The sequence below is a fragment of the Mobula birostris genome, chromosome 6 (genome assembly GCF_030028105.1).
Source record: "Mobula birostris isolate sMobBir1 chromosome 6, sMobBir1.hap1, whole genome shotgun sequence".
NCBI lineage: Eukaryota > Metazoa > Chordata > Chondrichthyes > Myliobatiformes > Myliobatidae > Mobula > Mobula birostris.
The window spans coordinates 17,752,210-17,773,176 of record NC_092375.1 but is presented as its reverse complement, the minus strand read 5'-3'; the positions used below and the strand labels follow the sequence as shown (position 1 = coordinate 17,773,176).

General features: G+C 40.7%; 1 protein-coding gene across 1 annotated transcript in view; it reads right to left on the bottom strand.

The window, feature by feature from the left end:
• Positions 1–3,174: 3,174 nt before the first annotated feature.
• The window catches only part of atp5po (ATP synthase peripheral stalk subunit OSCP), a 34,183-nt gene continuing 16,390 nt past the window's right edge, over positions 3,175–20,967 (bottom strand). Inside the window, exons 4-7 of the mRNA XM_072259888.1 lie at positions 8,009–8,138; positions 6,485–6,597; positions 4,704–4,790; positions 3,175–3,419 (exon numbers count right to left, since the gene is read on the bottom strand). Coding sequence (XP_072115989.1) covers positions 3,306–3,419; positions 4,704–4,790; positions 6,485–6,597; positions 8,009–8,138 — 444 coding nt within the window. The 3' untranslated portion in view covers positions 3,175–3,305. The remainder of the gene's footprint in view (positions 3,420–4,703; positions 4,791–6,484; positions 6,598–8,008; positions 8,139–20,967) is intronic.

The window sequence follows — 20,967 nt, the reverse complement described above, 5'->3', positions numbered from 1 at the left end:
AGAGACTGTTAAGTGTGAAAATCCCAGGAGATCAGCAGTTTCTGAGATACTCAAACCACTCCATCTGGCACCAATTATCATTCCATGGTCAAAGTCATTTAAATCACATTTCTTCCCCATTCTGATGTTTTGTCTGATTAGATATGTGCACTAATCAGCAGGTGTACAGGTGTATCTAATTAAGTAGCCACTGAGTGTCTATTCTAATAAGTCACACTTGGTCAAATACTGTCTTGGTATCAAGGGGAGTCACTTTCAGTTTACTGTATGTCTGCTCTGCAGCTGTTTGAAAACAGCCAGAAGGAACCGAATACCTCTGGTGAAATTCAAGCTGGTGTCAGTTAATCTGTTATTGGTAGGTGCCACTTGATAGCACTGATGACAAGTTTCCATTAATTACTCAAGTCAAACCCTATCATAACCATCTTCAGCTGCCTCTTCAGTGATTTATCCCTCCTTAAAGGTCAAATATTGGTTTATTTACTTCCATTCACAGCTCCTCGGATTCTGAAATAGTTTACATTGGCATGTAGCAGGATCTGGACAACATTCAAACCTTGGTTGCTGAGTGGCTAACAATATTGGTGCTAATCGATGATCATCTATAATTACTATATCACTTAACTACATTAGAGAACTCCAGTACTTCAAAAGAGCAAAGTAAGCAGGTATATGGATATACGATGCTCCCAACCAAACACACACTATCTCGACAAGAAAATAATCCTTTAATGTCATTGAAAGAAAATCCTTAAACACCTTTTTAAACCGTAAAGTGGGAATAATTTTAACATGCACACTGCAACATCTCGGGAAAGATATGCCAATATTAAGGTGAATTAGTGATAAACAATTTGGTATCTGGAATTGTCAGGTAAACAATTAGTTTTTGTTGTACTGCAGATCATGGTCTTTCTTGGGGGCTTTGCTATTGCTTGCTTGGTGGGTGGAGGGTGCTGGTGCTTTTTGCTGAAGTGGGGCAGGGAGAGGGTCATTGTTTTGCTGCTGCTTGTGTGTGTGGGGGGTTGAAGTTCTAACGTTTCTACTGTCACTCATTCTTTGGGGCACGCTTCTGTTTTTGTGGATGTCTGTGAAGAACAAGAATTTCAGGTTGTATATTCTATACATTCTCTAATAGTAAATGTAACCATCGAACAATGACCTTCACCAAGATTTCTCAGAAAAATTAATGCTCATTATTTTGTTGCAAACTGTCAAACGTATCTCAACAATTTAGAAATCTACTTAATACATGAGGCTGAGTCAGTGGTGAGGAAGGCAAATGTGATGTTAACATTCATTGCCAGAGGACCAGAATATAAAAGCAAGGATGTAATGTTGAGGCTTTATAAAGCACTGGTGAGACCTCACTTGGAGTATTGTGAGCAGTTCTGGGCCCCTTATCTCAGAAAGGATTGCTGACATAACAGAGCATTCAAACGAGATTCACGTAAATGATTCCAGGATTGAAAGGCTTGTCATATGAGGAGCATTTAGTGGCTCTGGGCCTCTACTCACTGGAATTCTGAAGAATGAGGGGTGACCTCATTGAAGCCTATCGAATGTTGAAAGGCCTCAATAGAGTGGATGTGGAGAGGATGTTTCCTATGGTGGGAGAGTCCAAGACAAGAGGGCACAGCTTCAAAATAGAGGGACATCCTTTCAGAATGGAGATGAGGGGGAATCTCTTTAGCCAGAGACTGGTGAATCCATACAACTTGTTGCCATTGGTGGCTGTGGAGGTTAAGTCATTGGGTATATTTATGGCAGAGGTTGACAGATTCTTGATTAGTCAGGGCATGAAGGGAGGAGACTGGGGCTGAAAGGGAAGGTGGTTCAGCCATGATGAAAGTGCAGAACAGGCTCGACGGGCCAAATGGACTAATTCTGCTCCTATATCTTATGGTCTAAAAAGGAACTTGGTGAGAATTTTGATGTAGAGTGGAGAGTTCTGAATGGTTGCATCATAGGCTGGTATAGAGGCTCCAATGCACAAGGTCAAAAAAAGCTGCAAAGAATTGTGGACTCTGCCAACTCCATCATTAGCAGAGTTGTCCCCAACATCGAGAATATCTTCAAGAGGCAGTGCTTCAAGAAAGTGGCACTCACCACCCAGGACATGCCCTCTTTTCATTACTATCATCAGGGAGCTACAGGAGCCTGAAGATACATACTCAATGTTTTTAGGAACAGCTTCTTACCCTCAATCATCAGATTTCTGAAAGACCATGAACTTCACTATTTCCCTTTTGCACTGGTTATTTATTATCTTATTGAAACTTACAGTATTGTTTTATGCCTTGCCCTATACTGATGTCACAAAACACTTCACAACATACATCAGTGATAATAAACCTGATACTGATTTACCCAAATATTAAGATGTTGTTGGGTAGGCACTATTAACATATTAATCTCAAAGCTTATATAACAACCCGGTTAGTGAATTATGTTTTGAACACTAATCTAATCTCAGAAACCCCAGAAATAGCTGAAACTAAGCAATCACACTCCCATTAATTAGTAAATTGTTCCTAGAGGGTTTTTAACCAGTTTTGTCTTTTACCTTATGTTCTTTATTTACTTTTCTGTTAATAAATTCCTTCTCTTTTGCTTGCTATTTTTTCAAGAATTTAAAATATAATTATATACTTAGACAACATAAGGCCATGATATCCAAAAAGATTGGTTAACAGCCAGACATTTCATATTCCAAAATCTATGGTACAAAAATAATTCAGTAGGATGGCTGAGGTAAAAGGATCCAATTCCAGGTCTCTACCTTGAAATGAATCACTCTTTCCTTCCTACCACTTATCTTTCCTCGCATCTAGCTTCACCTATCATCTTCTAGCTTATACTCCTTCCCTTCCCATCTTCTTATTCTGGCTTCTTCCCCCTTCATTTCCAGTCCTGATGAAGGGTTTTGGCACAAAATGTCAACCCTTTATTCCTTTCCACAGATGCTGCCCGACCTGCTGAATTTCCTCCAGCATTTTGTGTGTGTGTGTGTGTGTTACTCAGGATTTCCAGCATCTCCAAAATCTCTTGTGTTAATGAATCACTTCATCAGCTTCCGCACTACCATGTTCAGGTTACATAACCGATTAACTATTATTTATTTACCACAAAATAAGTTCTCTATTGTCTTTATTAAATTATTGTAGCCAACTGTTTCAGAGGAAGATTTTTATTCATTCCTTTTAATATCAATGAACGTTCATTACGCACTGATCACTGTGAACACAGTAAAACCGATTTACATTAAACATCTGATAGGAAAGTATCCAGATCACAGAGCATTCCTAGATAGCTTCATTTATTAGTTTGCTGAGTTTCTGAACCTTAGTTTTCGTAGACATATCAACATACTTGTCACCAATGCTAACAATCATTCCACCCAGTATCGAAGGATCAGTCTAGAATTTAAAAAAAAATGTTAATTTTTCATACAAGATAAAAAGTGTGCTTTTCATATCAAATGCATGTATTTTATCTAGCTTTCTTGAATGCATTGATTTCAATCTAAACCTAGAACCACATAGTTGAAAATTTGCTGTTCACATCTCAGTAAATGACAAAGTGACTGAAACACACTACTTTGGCTAATTTAAGCTGGGATAGGAAAGGTGTAGAAGGAGATTAACTTATCATAACTCCTGTAGCAGGTCTGTATGTCTATGCATCAATTAAGCAGGAGCTGTAGATTTATGATGTTTTTTATAATTGAATTGTATTAATAGTCAAATCAGCCTTGCACATGAATAACAGTTTAGGCCAATGGAAGCTCGACTCAGGCATCAAGAGGTAGCTAGGACCCATTGAAGTGCATTTCTACATGCCAACTCCATAAGGAAAATGTAACTGAAGAAAGTCAATGCAAATCTCCTTTTTGATTTCTCTAATTATCTTTGTTAATGTTTCCTTATTCTATTTTTTGTTCCTTTTCAGGAAAGCATTTTGGAGAATGTCCAGCGATGGTTTACAAGAACGAGTCCAAAATTTACTAAATTCTGTTCTGTCTACCATTTATCTTTCAGGATCTGAGCTTTGTTGATAAGGCTCGAGATTATTGCCAGCTTTATTGCCCTTGAACAGTGTGACTTCCTCAGCCATTTCAGAGGATATTTCTGAAATGCATGGGTGGTCTGGAGACACACAAGGCCAGACCAGAATAGTTCACAGATTTCCTCTCGTGTAAAACATGAGTAAATAAGACTGAGTTTTTACAACTACTTGGTAGTTTTATGGTCCAATATGAATATAAATGCAAATTATAATTGCATGTAAATTTACCAAACACCATGGTGGCATCTGAACTGGTTTATTACTCAAGGCCTTGGGATTAACAGACTGGTAACTTAATCACTACCATACCACTCCTATAACAAATAAAAGTGTGTTAAGTTTTGGCTATGTACTCTACTTTATCAGAATCATCTTATGTCTAGACTTTCCTGTACCCAGTCAGTGTCTCTTTATGTACACTACCTACAAAATTGAAAAGTGGTCTATTACTTAATATGTTACTTTCTTTAATGAAATACAAAGATTTCTCTGTAACATTTAATTTTTTTGGAAAATGAATATTTGGTAATATAATATTTGCTTTAGTTCCCAATTAACGGAATCATTCCCACATCCACAATATCTTAAAACAGCCATAGCAAATTCCATTTGAGTACTTCTGACTTCAGTCTTACCTTGGTCTCTAGCTTAAGGGTTTCACTTTTTTTCAGGAAACCGTTAAGAGCAGCCTTTAGATCTGTAAGACTTGCTTCATCCAGGGGCTACAAGTGAATGAAATGTCTCCATGTCAAATTTCAACCAACAGACATTTGTCAAAGCAGCAATTCATTAGTTGATTAAATTACTAATTATATAATTATTTCATTAGCAGCCTCATTAATCTGTTCTTTGCACTCACACTGTGGAGTGAAAGTATGTGCTAATTCACTTCATGAAAGGTTCTATTGTGCTGCTGCCAGTAACTGCTTCTCCTTTCATCTTATTCTCATTCTTTTCTGGTTTAGTTAAGTCTAAAGCTCTTGCTTAAGCTGTTTTATTAGTATCCCAGTAAATCCATGCTTTGTTTTCACTTAAAGCACTCCACTTATTGTATGGCTAATTCTTTAAACTTGCCTTCTCTGGTGACTTCAAAAAGCCTTTGTGCTTAAGTTTAAAATATTTATCCTCCCTACTGAATGCACTGTTTTGGTAATGGCTTTACATCAGTTTGGCTGTATTCTTTCAGCACAAGCATTTTCAGAATGTCTAATAGTTATTTTTTTCCTCCTTTTCACCAAAAGCCAATGGTTATTAGTTTCCATGGCTTTACTCTCAACCCTCCTACTGCCATTAAAATTCTTGTTTCTTTCCCTAATTTTTAGAAAAATCTCTACAGCCACCTCCAAAATGGGTTCAGTTTTCTTCCTCGCTCTGCTAATGTTGTTTCACAATATTAACAATATATAACAGCACATATCTTTCATACTCCAGTAAATTGATCTGAAAAAATATTTTGATCCAAACATCGGAAAAAGACTGTATAGAAGATTCAGATTCAAATTAGTTTATTGGCATAGACACCAGGGGGCAATGACATTCCTTGCTCAAGTGCCCCTCACAGAGTAGATTCAGATGCAGAGTTATTTATCACACGTACATCGAAACATACAGTGAAAGGCGTCATTTGCGTTAACGATCTATGCACCCAAGAATGTGCAGGGGGCAGCCTGCAAGTGTCGCCACATATTCCAGCGTCAGCAATGCACACTCACAACGTTCAGCAGAATGACGCAAGCAACAACAATAGCAGTACAAACAAGCACCTATCCCACCCACCCACTCACCACTCCCAGCTCACACAGAGACAGGCCTCCATCCTCTGGATAGGCCACCAGCAGGCCTCCTGTCCTTGGACTCTCAGTAGTAGAAAGAAGCTTCACCATTTTACTTTCATTACAACCTTCAATAATACTGAGACTTTTAAATTCTAAGTATATTGTCATCTAAACCACTACATCTAGATTTACCAAATTGTCTCTTATTAATCTTGCAAGTTGCACTTTAGGCTGGGCACTTAGCTTTCTCCATTTCAGTATGTTATTTATCGAGATACAGCACGGAATAAGCCAATCCAGCCCTTTGAGCTGCACTGCCCTGCAACCTCTGATTTAACCATAGCCTAATCATGGGACAACTTAAAATGACCTTTTAACCTACCAACTAGTACAGCTTTGGATTGTGGGAGGTAACTGGAGCACCTGGAGGAAACCCACGCGGTCATGGGGAGAATGTACAAACCCCTTACAGGCAGCAGCGGGAATCCAACCCAAGTCGTAGGTACTGTAAAGCGTTGTACACTATGTATTTGTTAGAGTGGCCAATATAAGTTAGAGAAACTGTTCAGTGAATTTGAAGGTTCCTAACCTTTAACCACACATTATTAATACAGCTGCGTACAGCAAAGAATTTATTTTACCTGAGCAGTAGTGACTGAGCAGAGAACTTCGCCACGGTGAGCACTCATAATCTTGCTGAAAGCTACAGCAACATCAGGGGTCTGGCGCAATCGCCCATTCTCGGCTAGCAAATCTGAATAAATAAGAGTTCTTTCTTTACTACTTGTATTCTGGAAACCTGGGTAATTATTACATTTGAAACTAAAGATGTCAAGATTTAAACACAGTACTTTGAAAATTATATTCATTGAGAAAACTCCCTAAAACCCTTCTTTATAAACATTTTTCTCTCTTCCCCTGAATTCATGCCACAGTTCATTGCCAGATAAGTTGCCGGTCATAGTTATAGAACAAGCCCTTCGGGCCATCTAATCTGCCTAGTCACGTCGACTTCCATCTGGCTCATGTTTCTCCATACCACTTCCATCCATGTACCTACCCAAATTTCTCTTAAATGTTGAAATTGACCCTGCATCCACCACTTGCGCTGGCAGCTCGTTACATGCTCTCACCAACTTCTGAGTGAAGAAATTTTCCCTCATGTTCCACTTAAACATTTCACTTTTCAGGTTAATCCTCTAGCTAAAAAAGAATTTCAAATTCCTTCACTGATACTTAAGCCTGTTTGCAATACCATGGTTTTAAAATATTAATTATAATTGACAAGGAGTATCAGTTACTTACTACATAAATATTGCAGTTAAGCAACAATACATGGTTTTGTTTTAATTGGGAGTTATTGGAAGACAAACACTAAAGTATTCACATGCTAACCTACCAGATTTAATTTACTCCGTTTTTATCAGTCAAATAAAAAAGTGCTTTAGCTTTGTTTTCTTGGTGCCAGAGAAAAGGCAGACAAAATCTGTGATAGTAAAATTATAGAAAGCAATTTGAGTTATTGTGTCTTCCAAAGGAAAATTGAATAAATACTGAAAGCAGAGAAAAATTGTAGGTTAAGAGATTAATTAAAGTACTATAAATTAGTTTCCGATTGGTTGAAGGCCAGTTCAGAAACAAACAGCCGAATAGCCTCTGTGCTTCAGGACCATTAGATGGGTTTATTGTGGAATATTTCAGATTGCTGGATTGCTCTGAGGCCTTCTGCAAGACAAGTATCAAGATATCTGGAACTATTTCAGTTCTTTTTGACCTTTGACTACTGTTTTAATGCAGCAAAAAAAATTGAATACATTCACAGTAATGTTCTGACTATCTCACTGATTAACACCTAATTTTGTCAAGATGACGCTTTAAGTTTGCATTCAGCTTGGATACATGACTGTTTTCAGTTTTGCCTCATGAATAAAAATACTAACATGATGAAGTGCAAGTACTACTTTCTGAATACATAGAACTATCATCACTCTGAAATGTATGCTGCCATTTTTGTACTTTTAAATTCATTAATGAAGTATAATTAAGTTACTAAGCTCCTAATTAATGACTTCTTTTATTTGCGTATGCTGCTCTTGCAGTGTTGATATGCATTCCTGAAAATATCAGCAAAAATCATTATTATTAGATAACCATACTGCACTTACTGATAAAGTTGATCATAATCGGGGAAACTTTCTGCTTTGTCAAGACATCGTTGACAGTTTTTTGCTTGATATTGCGCTTGATATGGGGATTGGTGAGCACTCCATAGAACTTGGGGTCTTTCATTATTGACTGGAAGGGAAGAAGGAGATAACCTTTAATGGAAGTACAGCACACTTCTGGGAATGTTTAAATCAACTGTCAGCATACAAACCAAAACATACATGTGATCCTGAGTATTAAACCAGTGTTTTAAGAGTCATAGAAACATAGAAAACCTACAGAGCAATACAGGGCTTTCGACCCACAAAGCTGTGCCGAACATGTCCTGACCTTAGAACTACCTAGGCTTACCCATAGTCCTCTATTTTTCTAAGCTTTATGTACCTATCCAGGAGTCTCTTAAAAGACCCTATCGTTTCCGCCTCCACCACCGCCACCGGCAGCCCATTCCACGCACTCACCACTCTCTGTATAAAAAACTTATCCCTGACATCACTGTACCTACTTCCAAGCACCTTTAAATTATGCCCTTTCATGCTAGCCATTTCAGCCCTGGGAAAAAGACTCTGACTATCCACAGGATCAATGCCTCTCATATCAGGCCACCTCTCATCGTCCGTTGCTCCAAGGAGAAAAGGCCGAGTTCACTCAACCTATTCTCATAAGGCATGCTCCCCAATCCAGGCAACATCCTTGTAAATCTCCTCTACACCCTTTCTATGGTTTCCACGTCCTTACTGTAGTGAGGTGACCAGAACTGAGCACAGTACTCCAAGTGGGGACTGAACAGGGTCCTATATAACTGCAACATTACCTCTCGGCTCCTAGACTCAATCCCACTGTAGCCTTACCATTAATGTTATATTCTGCCATCATGCTTGACCTACCAAAATGAACTACCTCACACTTATCCGGGTTGAACTCCACCTGCCACTTCTCAGCCCAGTTTTGCATCCTAACAATGGCCCGCTGTAACCTCTGACAGCTCTCCACATGATCCCCAACACCCCAAGCCTTTGTGCCATTAGCAAATTTACTAACCCACCCCTCCTCTTCCACATCTAGGTCATTTATAAAAATCATAGAGTAGGGGTCCCAGAACAGATCCCCGGGGCACACCACTGGTCACCGACCTCTATGCAGAATATGACCCATCTACAACCACACTTTGCCTTCTGTGGGCAAGCCAGTTCTGGATCCACAAGGCAATGTCCCCTTGAATCCCATGCCCCCTTACTTTCTCAATGGGCCTTGCATGGGGTACCTTATAAAATGCCTTGCTGAAATCCATATACACTACATCTACTGCTCTTCCTCCATCAACGTGTTTAGTCACATCCTCAAAAAATTCAGTCAGGCTCGGAAGGCATGACCTGCCTTTGACAAGGCCATACTGACTATTCCTAATCATGTTATGCCTTTCCAAATGTTCATAAATCCTGCCTCTCAGGATCTTTTCCATTAACTTACCAACCACTGAAGTAAGACTCACTGGCCTATAATTTCCTGGGCTATCTCTACTCCCTTTCTTGAATAAGGGAACATCTGCAACCCTCCAATCCTCCGGAACCTTTCCCATCCTCATTGATGATGCAAAGATTATCGCCAGAGGCTCAGCAATCTCCTCCCTCACTTCCCACAGTAGCCTGGGGTACATCCTGTCCGGTCCCAGTGACCTATCCATCTTGATGCTTTCCAAAAGCTCCAGCACATCCTCTTCCTTAATATCTACATGCTCAAGTTTTTCAGTCTGCTGCAAGTCATCCCTACAATTGCCAAGATCCTTTTCTGTAGTAAAATCTGAAGCAAAGTATTCATTAAGTACCTCTGCTTTCTCCTCTGATTCCATACACACTTTTCCACTGTCACACTTGATTGGTCCTATTCTCTCACATCTTATCCTCTTGCTCTTCACATACTTGTAGAATGCCTTGGGGTTTTTCTTAATCTCGTCCGCCAAGGCCTTCTCATGGCCCCTTCTGGCTCTCCTAATTTCACTCTTAAGCTCCTTCCTGCTTGCCTTATAATCTTCTAGATCTCTATCATTACCTAGTTTTTTGAACCATTCGTAAGCTCTTCTTTTCTTCTTGACTGGATTTACAACAGTCTTTGTACACCACGGTTTCTGTAACCTACCATCCTTTCCGTCTCATTGAAACATACCTATGCAGAACCCCACGCAAATATCCCCTGAAAATTTGCCACATTTCTTCCATATGTTTCTCTGAGATCATGCTTCCAAGTTCCTGTCTGATAGCCTCATATTTCCCCTTACTCCAATTAAATGTTTCCCTAACTTGTCTGTTCCTATCCCTCTCCAATGTTATGGTAAAGGAGATAGAATTGTGATCACTATCTCCAAAATGCTCTCTCACTGAGAGACCTGACACTTGACCAGGTTCATTTCCCAATACCAGATCAAGTACAGCCTCTCCTCTTGTACGCTCATCTACATTGTGTGTCAAGCAAGCTTCCTGAACACACCTAACAAACTCCACCTCGTCTAAACCCCTCACTCTAGGGAGATGCCAATCGATATTTGGAAAATTAAAATCTCCCACCACGACAACCCTGTTATTATTATACCTTTGCAGTATCTGTCTCCCTATCTGCTCCTCGATGTCCCTGTTACTATTAGGTGGTCCATAAAAAACACCCAGTAGAATTATTGACCCCTTCCTATTCCTAACTTCCACCCACAGAGACTCCGTAGACAACCCCTCCATGACGTCCTCCTTTTCTGCAGCCGTGACACTATCCCTGATCAACAGTGCCACACCCCCACCTCTTTTGCCTCCCTCCCTGTCCTTTCTGAAACATCTAAAGCCTGGCACTTGAAGTAGCCATTCCTGCCCCTGCACCATCCAAGTCTCTGTAATGGCTACAACATCATAGCTCCAAGTGCTGATCCACTCTCTAAGCTCATCCGCTTTGTTCATAATACTCCTCGCATTAAAATAGACACATGTCAAACCATCAATCTGACCACGTCCCTTCTCTATCACTTGCCTATCCTCCCTTTCGCATGGTCTCCAAGCTTTCTCTATTTGTGAGCCAACCTCCATTTCCTCTGTCACTTCAGTTCGGTTGCCACCTCCCAGCAATTCTGGTTTAAACTCTCCCCAACAGCCTTTGCAAACCTCCCCGCCAGGATATTGGTCCCCCGGGATTCAAGTGCAACCTGTCCTTTTTGTACAGGTTACACCTGCCCCAAAAGAGGTCCCAATGATCCAGAAATATGAATCCCTGCCCCCTGCTCCAATCCCTCAGCCAAGCACTTATCCTCCACCTCATTCTATTCCTATACTCACTGTCATGTGGCACAGGCAGTAATCCCGAGATTACTACCTTTGTGGTCCTGTTTCTCAACTTCTTTCCTAACTCCCTGTAGTCTGCTTTCAAGACCTCCTCCCTTTTCCTGCCTATGTTGTTGGTACCAATATGTACCACGACCTCTGGCTGTTCTCCTTCCCACTTCAAGATATCGTCGATGCAATCAGAAACGTCCTGGAACCTGGCACCTGGGAGGCAAACTACCATCAGTGTTTCTTTGCTGCGTCCACAGAATCGCCTGTCTGATCCCCTAACTATAGAGACCCTGTCACTGCTGCCATCCTCTTCCTTTCCCTACCCTTCTGAGCCACAGGGCCAGACTCTGTGCCAGAGGTGAGATCACTGTTTCTTCCCCCAGGTAGGCCGTCTGCCCCCCCAACAGTACTCAAGCAGGAGTACTTATTGTTAAGGGGGACAGCCATTGTGGTACTCTTTAGCATCTGCCTCTTGCCCTTCCTTCTCCTGACTGTTACCCAATTATCTGTCTCCCCAGGCCCCAGTGTGACTACCTGCCTATAGCTCCTCTCTATCACCTCCTCACTCTCCCTGACCAGAAGAAGGTCATCGAGCTGCATCTCCAGTTCCCTAACGCAGTCCCTAAGGAGCTGCAGCTCGACGCACCTGGTGCAGATGTGGCCGTCCAGGAGGCTGGGAGTCTCCAGGACCTCCCACATCTGACACCGAGCACAGAAAACCAGCCTCACACACATACTTTCTGTCTGTATTCTGCACAGATAACCTACCTTACCTCGACCCTTTATCGCTGAAGCGTATAAATCTGTCTTCTTTTTAAACTCCTCTTGCTAGTCAAACTATAAAAAAGCAAACCTGTTATTCTGATCAAAGCTATGGTCCTGTGGAATATTCAAGTTAAAAAAATCTAAGCTACTGTTATCAATTCTTGCTATAATAAAAGTAGGGCACTTAGTTTCAAACAGGACCAATAAAAGTAAATAAAATAATGTGAAAACAAACAAGTTAAACATTTCTCATTGTTAATAATTTGTAGGTAATTAACTCCCCTCACAAGCCAACTATGGTTCTCATGTCACTAACTGCTTCGTGACAGAAGAGATGCTTAGTCATTTCCTTAAGTCGGCAGAAATGGGGTGGGGGGGGAGAACATAGTTTCAAAACTAATGGCTTAAATTAATTAATTAACCCTTAACTGTAGGAATAACTTTTCATCAAGAATGGTCCATTCCTTTGCCCTGGCTGGATCTTTGGGAGTACTAAAAGAGGAAGTCAACTTGTTTTGAAAAATCAAAGTTCTCTGAACTCTGGACAAATCCTGGCAGATTGGAAGAAGTTGGATGTCACACCACTATTTAAAAAAGGATGTAGGTAAAAGGCAGGTAACTATAGGCAATTGGCTTAATGTCTGTAAAGGTGCTTGAATCTATATTTAGCAAAAAAAATAGTGAGATATCTGAAAATAACTGGTTCTATTTGGCAGCACATCAGGAAGTGCAGGTCATGCTTGATAAATTATATCTTTGAGGATATAATTTGCAGTGATTTGAAGCATACAGGTGGATGTTGTAAATTAAGATTTCCAGAGGGTGTTCAATGAAGATCATCAAATATAGGAGAATTAGGCCATTTGGCCCATCGAGTCTGCTCTGTCACTTCATCATGGTTGATCCAATTTTCCTCTCAGCCCCAATCTTCTGCCTTCTCCCCGTATTCCTTCATGCCCACCAATCAACAATCTATCAACCACTGCCTTAAATATACATAAAGACTTGGCCTCCACAGCTGCCCGTGGCAAGGAATCCCACAGATTCACCATACTCTGGCTAAAGAAATTCCTTCTCATCTCTGTTCTAAAAGGTTGCCCCCACTCCCTATTCTGACACTGCGTCCTCTGGCTTAGACTCTCCCACCATAGGAAACATCCTCTCCATATCAACTCTATCAAGGCCTTTCACCATATGATAGTTTCAATATCACCCTCATTCTTTTGAATTCAGGTGAATACAAGCCCAGAGCCATCAAATGCTCTTCATATGACAAGCGATTTAATCCTAGAATCATTTTTGTGAATGTCCTCTGAACCCTCCCCAGTTTCAGAACATCCTTTCTAAGATAAGGGATCCAAAACTGCTTACAATACTCCAACTAAGGTCTCACCAGTGCTTTATAAAGTTTCAACATTACATCCTTGCTTTTATATTCTGGTCCTCTTGAAATGAATGCTAACATTGCTTTTCCTCAACCTGCAAATTTGAAGAGCCCGGAACAAGTAGTTCAACATGTTCCATGGAGTCGCCTGCACTGGCTACAAGTTTGTTAAGAATCCAAAGATGGATCAAATACAAATGCATCACAAGCCGAGGAAGAAGTCAAGTCAGATAAATCCGAGTATGATGAGATTAAGAGTGAGACTGCCGGGGGCGTCACGTGATGACGTGGGATTGAGATGCATAAATCCAGCTCTCCCGTAAAAAATTAGCAAAGTACCGTTTAAACAAAACAAAGTTAATAAATACTTTCCGAAAACTATTTATAAACTTTGCAAGACTACTTAATGATATGCCTCCTAAACCGCAGCAGAAGAAGTCTGTTGTTGCGAAGCCGCCGCGAGATGGGAAGAAAAAAGGGCCTACTGCAGCGATGGAGCCTTGGACTCAGGTTGAATCTCCTTTGGAGGAGATGCATTCTATCCCCGCCGTAGAACAGGGAGCAATGGCGGCAGTAGCGGTCTCTCGGAAGAAGATGCCGGAAATGCGCACGCGCAAAGAAGAACGCATGCGCAAATCGACACAACTCAAACTACAAGAACCGACAGCCACTGCAACTGAAAGTGACTCAGAGTCAGAATCGGATACCGCAGAGAATACAGATGAAGAAGAGGAGGAAGAACTGGAAGAGATTGGAACTAAAGGAGATGACGGAGACATGAGAGGCTTTATTGCAATTAACGGCTGAAGTAAGAAAAGTAAGAGCAGAACTTAGAGACATGAAGATGTGCTATAATAAAGCTATGAAAAGACAGGATAAAATGGATAAGAAGCTTCAGAAGATGGAAAGAAAAATGGAGCATATTAATGATAGAGTGGAAAAAACAGAAAATGATCTGCTTGTCCGGAACACGGAAAGAAATCGTCTCTTGGAGAAAGTGGACATGTTGGAAAATTTCAGTAGACGTAATAATATTAAAATTGTTGGTCTTAAAGAAGGTATGGAGGGAGGAAATCCAATAAAATTTTTTCAAAGATGGATCCCGGAAGTTTTGCAAATGAAAGAGGAGGACCGATCAATTGAAATTGAGCACATAGAGCTCTAAGACCAAAACCACAAGATGACCAATATCCACGAGCAATTTTAATAAAATTCTTAAGATTTCAAGACAAGGAAAGGATTCTATAGGCAGCTGCCCAAGCTGCCAAGAATAGAAAAGGGCCATTGATGATTCAAGGGAACAAAATTTTTTTCTACCCTGACATAAGTTATGAACTTTTGAAGAGAAGGAAGAAATTTAATCCAGTGAAAAAAATCCTATGGGATCACGGTTATCAATTTATATTGCGTTATCCTGCAACCTTGAAGATTTTTTTGGCTGGTGGAGAAAAAAGATTTTTTGATGATTACCGGAAAGCGGAGCAGTTTGTGCAAAACTCTCTGAATATTCACCAGATACAAGAACAAAACCAGGGGAGCGAGATGGATTGAAGAAGAAGACTGGGTCAAAGAATGGACTTGTTGGATTTTTGAAGGCGGATGAATATATAAATATATTACTAATTATATGAGGGAGGGGAAGTAAGGTTAAAATTTGAGGAATACTAGTTGGGAATAGTAACATTAATTTTTTTTTATATATATATATATATATATATATATATAATTTTTTTGTTACGGGGCAGCCGGAATAAGCACTGATCATTGCTACACTAATCACGTGTGCAACCGTGGCTTTAGCCACGACCCGCTAAATGGAGGGAGGTAGTGTTGTGTATCCTTTCATTCACAACATTAGTGGGGGGGTATTTTGTTTTTTCTTTTTTTTATATCTCATCTATCTTTTTTTTTCCTTTTGCCTGGATGATTGGGAGGGAAACACATAGCAACATGGTGAAGTTCAAAGAGATTCCCCAAGGAACTATGAGAGTTGAGAAGCTAAGTAATGTTTTAGATTGGAGTAACTTTGTTAAAAATGACTAATTTATTGAAGTTTTTGAGTTTTAATGTTAATGGGCTTAATGGACCAGTGAAAAGAAAAACAATCTTAACACATATTAAGAAAATGAAGATAGATTTAGCCTTTTTACAGGAAACGCATTTAACAGAAACAGAATATCAGAAATTAAAGAGAGATTGGGTGGGTAGTGTTGTTGCAGCTTCATCTAATTCAAAAACAACCCTGTATTATTTCTACTAGGTGATATTGAAGGGATACAGCCAAAACTTAAATTGAATAAGTATTAGAAAGTATTTATAAAAATTGCATTGGCAGTAGCTAAGAAGACTATAGCTGTTACTTGGAAATCTGATTCGTATTTAAGCATGAATCGTTGGAACAATGAAATGGCTAGTTCTATTCCACTCGAAAAAATTACTTATAATTTAAGAGATAAATATAAAACATTTTTGAATATCTGGTGCCCTTATTTACAAAAGATAGGATGGCATATTTAATTGCCCAGATAAAGGTCTTGGTCCCTTCGGGAAACTAACGAATAAGTACACTAAATTTATTTTGAATCCCATGGAGCATGTGGAAACCTTCCAATACCCAGGCGGTTCTTCTTTTTCTTTTCTTTTCTTTTTAGGTAGGACTACATCCGGGGGGGGGGGGGGGGGGAGAGAGGGGGAGGGTAGATGTTATCTTCTACGTATTCATTTTGAAAATTTAATAAAAAATTATATTAAAAAAAAAGACTGAGACTGCCACAGAGAACGTGACAGGAGGGGAAGATGATGGTGGTGATGTTGAGTTTATTGACGAGATTTTACCTAATGAGATTGAACCTGACAACACTGAACCTAGTGAACTGGATGGTGTCAAAGAGCCTCGAACTGTCATACCAGAGGTGATTGAACAGCATGACACTGGACTTCTGAAGTTCGACAAGGATACAGCTATCCCCCACTTTTCGAACGCTCGCTTCACGAAACCTCACTGTTATGAAAGACCTACATTAGTACCCTGTTTCTGCTTTCAGAAAGTGTTTTCACTGTTACGAAGCAAGGCAGCGTGCGCCCCGAGTAGCCGCTCTGCCCCGGATTTGGAACGGCATTGCTTAAATACGTTGCATTGAGCAGCCATTAGCAAGATGAGTTCTAAGGTGTCGGAAAAACCTGAAAGAGTAAGGGTGTTACACTTAGCGTAAAACTAGACATAATTAAGCCTTTCGATCGAGGTGAATGAAGCAAGGACAAAGTGAGTTTGGCTTGTGGAAGTTGACGAAGGTGATGTTGAAGAGGTTTTGGCATCCCATGACCAAGAACTGATAGATGAAGAGCTGATGCAATTGGAAGAGGAAAGGTTAACAATCGAAATCCAATGCAGAAAGTGAAGTAACTGCGTTGAGATTTTCGCTGCAATGATAAAGTACGACTTTAATTTTGAAAAGGCTACGTAGGTTTAGGGCATATTTGCAGGATGGTTTGAGTGCTTACAAACAACTGTATGATAGAAAAATGCTTGAGGCTCAGCAGTCAAGCAAGCCTTCCACATCAGCCACAGCAGACGACGAACCTCGACCTTCGACATCGAGGCGGGCAGTCATAAGAGAAGATGAGCTGCCTGCCCTGATCGACGATGAGGTGACACCCCCCCGTGTCCCACCACCTCAACACCCGGGCCCTGGACAGATACTGTATCAATTCGCGAAGAACGCAGCAGTAGCCGGGAGGCACACAGCACATCTTTAAGAAAAAAGTCGATTGCCGATTGCATCGCCTCTGATCTGCGCTGACATTTACGTGCCGGGCAGCACCTAATTAATTAGCATATTTATTTTGGCTTTTTTCTTAACAATGTGCTGTGTGCCTCCCGGCTACCACTGTGTCCTTCGTGGCAATGTATCGGGTCGGCGGCCCGGAGGGTGGGGGCCACTGCACCACCCAGCCTGCGACGACTCAGTCTAACACACCATCATCAGTGTGCTCGGTGCTGTTTTCCCAATTCCAGTAAGTGATACTACACTGTACATACATTATTTCTACTTTATATAGGCTGTGTATTTTTACGTGTTATTTGGTAGATTGGCAGCTTCATAGTTTAAAGGTTATTGGAGAGCGCGCTTATGCTAACAGCGCTTGCGTGAGATTTTTGCTACAGAGATCTGTGCAGGCAATGGTTGTAGAGAAGTATTTCTACTTTATATAGGCTGTGTAGTTATCATATCATTCCTGCTTTTACTATATGTTACTGTTATTTTAGGTTTTATGTGTTATTTGGCATGATTTGGTAGGTTATTTTTGGGTCTGCGAACGCTCACAAAGTTTTCCCATATAAATAAATGGTAATTGCTTCTTCGCTTTATGACATTTCGGTTTACGAACCATTTCACAGGAACACTCTACCTTCGGATGGTGGGGGAAACCTGTAATGGAAAAGCAATTCTGCCTGACGTGTTGAGCACAGAAATAATAAAGCTGGGTTCGAAGTATTTCCAGAACAGTGAGGGGCCTTTCCTACCAACAAATAACCGCTCAATGAACAAAACTTGGTTCAAGAGGAAATTGGGAAATGGTCATGGTGAGGAAGTGACTCGCTCATGGCTGGCCCATTCCCTTTCTGCATTTTGTATCTGTTGTCTTCTGTATTCCTGGTCAGACCATCAATCCTCATTGGAGCAGGAAAGTGGATTCAACCAGTGGAAACCACCTGAAAGGATTAGTGTTCATAAAAATGCCAAGAATCATCAGGAATGCTTCACACAGTGGAAAGAAATGGAACGAAATTTAGCTGGAAACAGAGGAGTTATTGACGCGGTATTTCAGTCACAGATAGAGAAGGAAAAGAGAAGTGGTGTGATATCTTGACAAGAATCCTTCACTGCATAAAATTCCTTGCGACTCAGAACCTGGCTTTGTGAGGACACAGGAAGTCACTTCAGCTAGACGATGACTCCAATGTGGAAAATTTCCTTGGCTTACTGAAACTACTGGCCATTTTTGACCCTGTCATAAAAGAACACTTCACTCATTTGGAAAGTCATCCTGGATCCACATCTTATCTTTCACCGGGTGTCCAGAATGAATTCATCCACATGATGGCATCCACTGTTCACCAGAGTTTACTGAGGAGCATTCGTAAAACCAAGTACTATGGTCTCATGTTCGACTCGACTCCTGATCAGGCACACCGTGAGCAGATGTCAGAAGTAGTGAGGTATGTGGAAATTGATTTTGAGAGTCCTTCCTTGGTTTTATCCAGATAAGCCAGAAGGATGGCGAGAGCTTGGTTGAAGACATCTTGAAACAGCTAGAGAAGGACAAAATAGAGTTACAAAGTTGTTGGTCACAGTGCTATGACAACTCTGCTGTGATGGCTGGATACAGAAGTGGTGTTCATCAAAGAATAAGCGAGAAAAATAACCACTGTGTTTGTGAATTGCGATAATCACTCACTCAACTTGGTGGGTGTACATGCAGCCAAGCAGGATACAATGATGGTCACGTTTTTTGGAACCATCGAAGCTCTCTACATGTTTTGCTCTCATTCAGCACAGCGCTGGGAAAAGCTCAAAAACGCCGTGCCTGTGGTTGTTAAGTCGGAGTCCGAAACCAGGTGGAGTGCAAGGACAGAAGCAGTGAAGCCCCTCAACAAGTACCTTGAGGAGATACTTCAAGTTCTCCAGGACATGATAGACAATGAAAACAAGACCAGAGAAACTTGTTGAGTTATGATTTTCTGATTTTGCTAGGATTTTGGAACAAAGTACTCATTCACACTGACCGTATTCAAAAGAGGCTGCGGGATCCTAGCATGAACTTCCACGATGCTGCCCAGGATTTGAAAGCCTTCGATCGAGATCATTTTTATGATGAACGAGAAGTGTTGGTCAGTGAGTCACTGGAAGAAGGAGTCGGACTCTGTCAAGAATGGAATATTGAAGTTGAAAGATGTCAGAGACGAAAGAAACAAATGGCGGATGAGAACTCGAAAGATGCTGGGTTAACAGCTAAGGAGGAAATGGAAAGAGCCACGAAGGGAACACTCGACTGTCTTCACAAAGAAATGGACGAAAGATTCGCTCGTTTGCATGACACTGATGCCAAGTTTGGGTTCTTTCTCGATGTCGAGGGACTGTGTTACGGCACCCACAGTAGCCACCTAAAGAAGTGCGAAAATTTGGGCGAATTGTACAGCTCTGATGTTGATGGACAGCAGCTATATGAAGAAATTTTGAATTGCAGAATGTTGCTATCAAGGCGGGTCAACATGAAAATATCAAGACCTGAAGAGCTTCTTGAATTTATTGTTCAGTATGGAGATGAGAGCATCTTCCCCGATTTTCGCATTGTTGTTCAGATAATGCTAACTATCGCAGTTTCCATCGCCAGCTGTGAGAGATCATTCAGCAAGTTAAAACTAATACTTTCGTATTTGAGAGCCTCCATGGGTCAAGGCAGACTCTGTGATCTTGCTCTGCTGAGTGTAGAAAGAGAAGAAACTGAATAAACTGACTTTGATCACATCATAGATCAAGTTGCATCAGTGAAAGCAAAGAAGGCGCAGTTATAATTTTCATGTAGTGCCATAATTTGTTAATTAAAAGATTAACGAGCTTGACGTGTATGTTTGAGCTGATATTATGGTAAAGTTATCTATAAGATGGGTGTCAGATGTTTGGACAGGGCACAATTTCAGTGCTTGCCATAGGCGCTATTTTCCGTAGATATCCCCCTGCTCTATTATATGCCTTCTTATGTTACTTTTATGTTGGCTTTGACTTCTCTTGTTAGCCACAGTTGGTAGAATCCCAGATGGAGACGAGAGGATGTACAGGAGCGAGATACACCAACTAGTGGCGTGGTGTCGCAGCAACTACCTTGCACTCAATGTCAATAAGACAAAAGACCTGAATGTGGACTTCAGGAAGGGTAAGACGAAGGAACACATACCAGTCCTCATAGAGGGATCAGAAGTGGAGAGAGTGAGCAGTTTCAAGCTCCTGGGTGCCAAGATCTCTGAGGACCTAAACCTAACCTGGTCCCAACATATCGATAGTTATAAAGAAAGCAAGACAGCGACTACACTTCATTGAGAGCTTGAAGAGATTTGGTATGTCAACAAAAATGTCTACAGACGTACCGTGGAGAGCATTCTGACAGGCCACATCACTGTCTGGTATTGGGGGGGAGGGTGGGTGGGGAGGCTTCTGCACAGGACCGAAAGCAGCAGCGATAGTTTGTTTAAACGCAGTAAGAACGAGTGAGAGAAGCATCTGGATAATGTTTCGATATCTATTTTTCATATCATTAAGAATCAGAATCGGGTTTATTATCACTGGCATGTGACGTGAAATTTGTTAACTTAGCAGCAGCAGTTCAATGCAATACATAATCTAGCAGAGAGAGAAAATATATAAAACATAATAATAAATAACAAATAAATCAATTTTGTATATTGAACAGATTTTAAAAAATATGCAAAAACAGAAATACT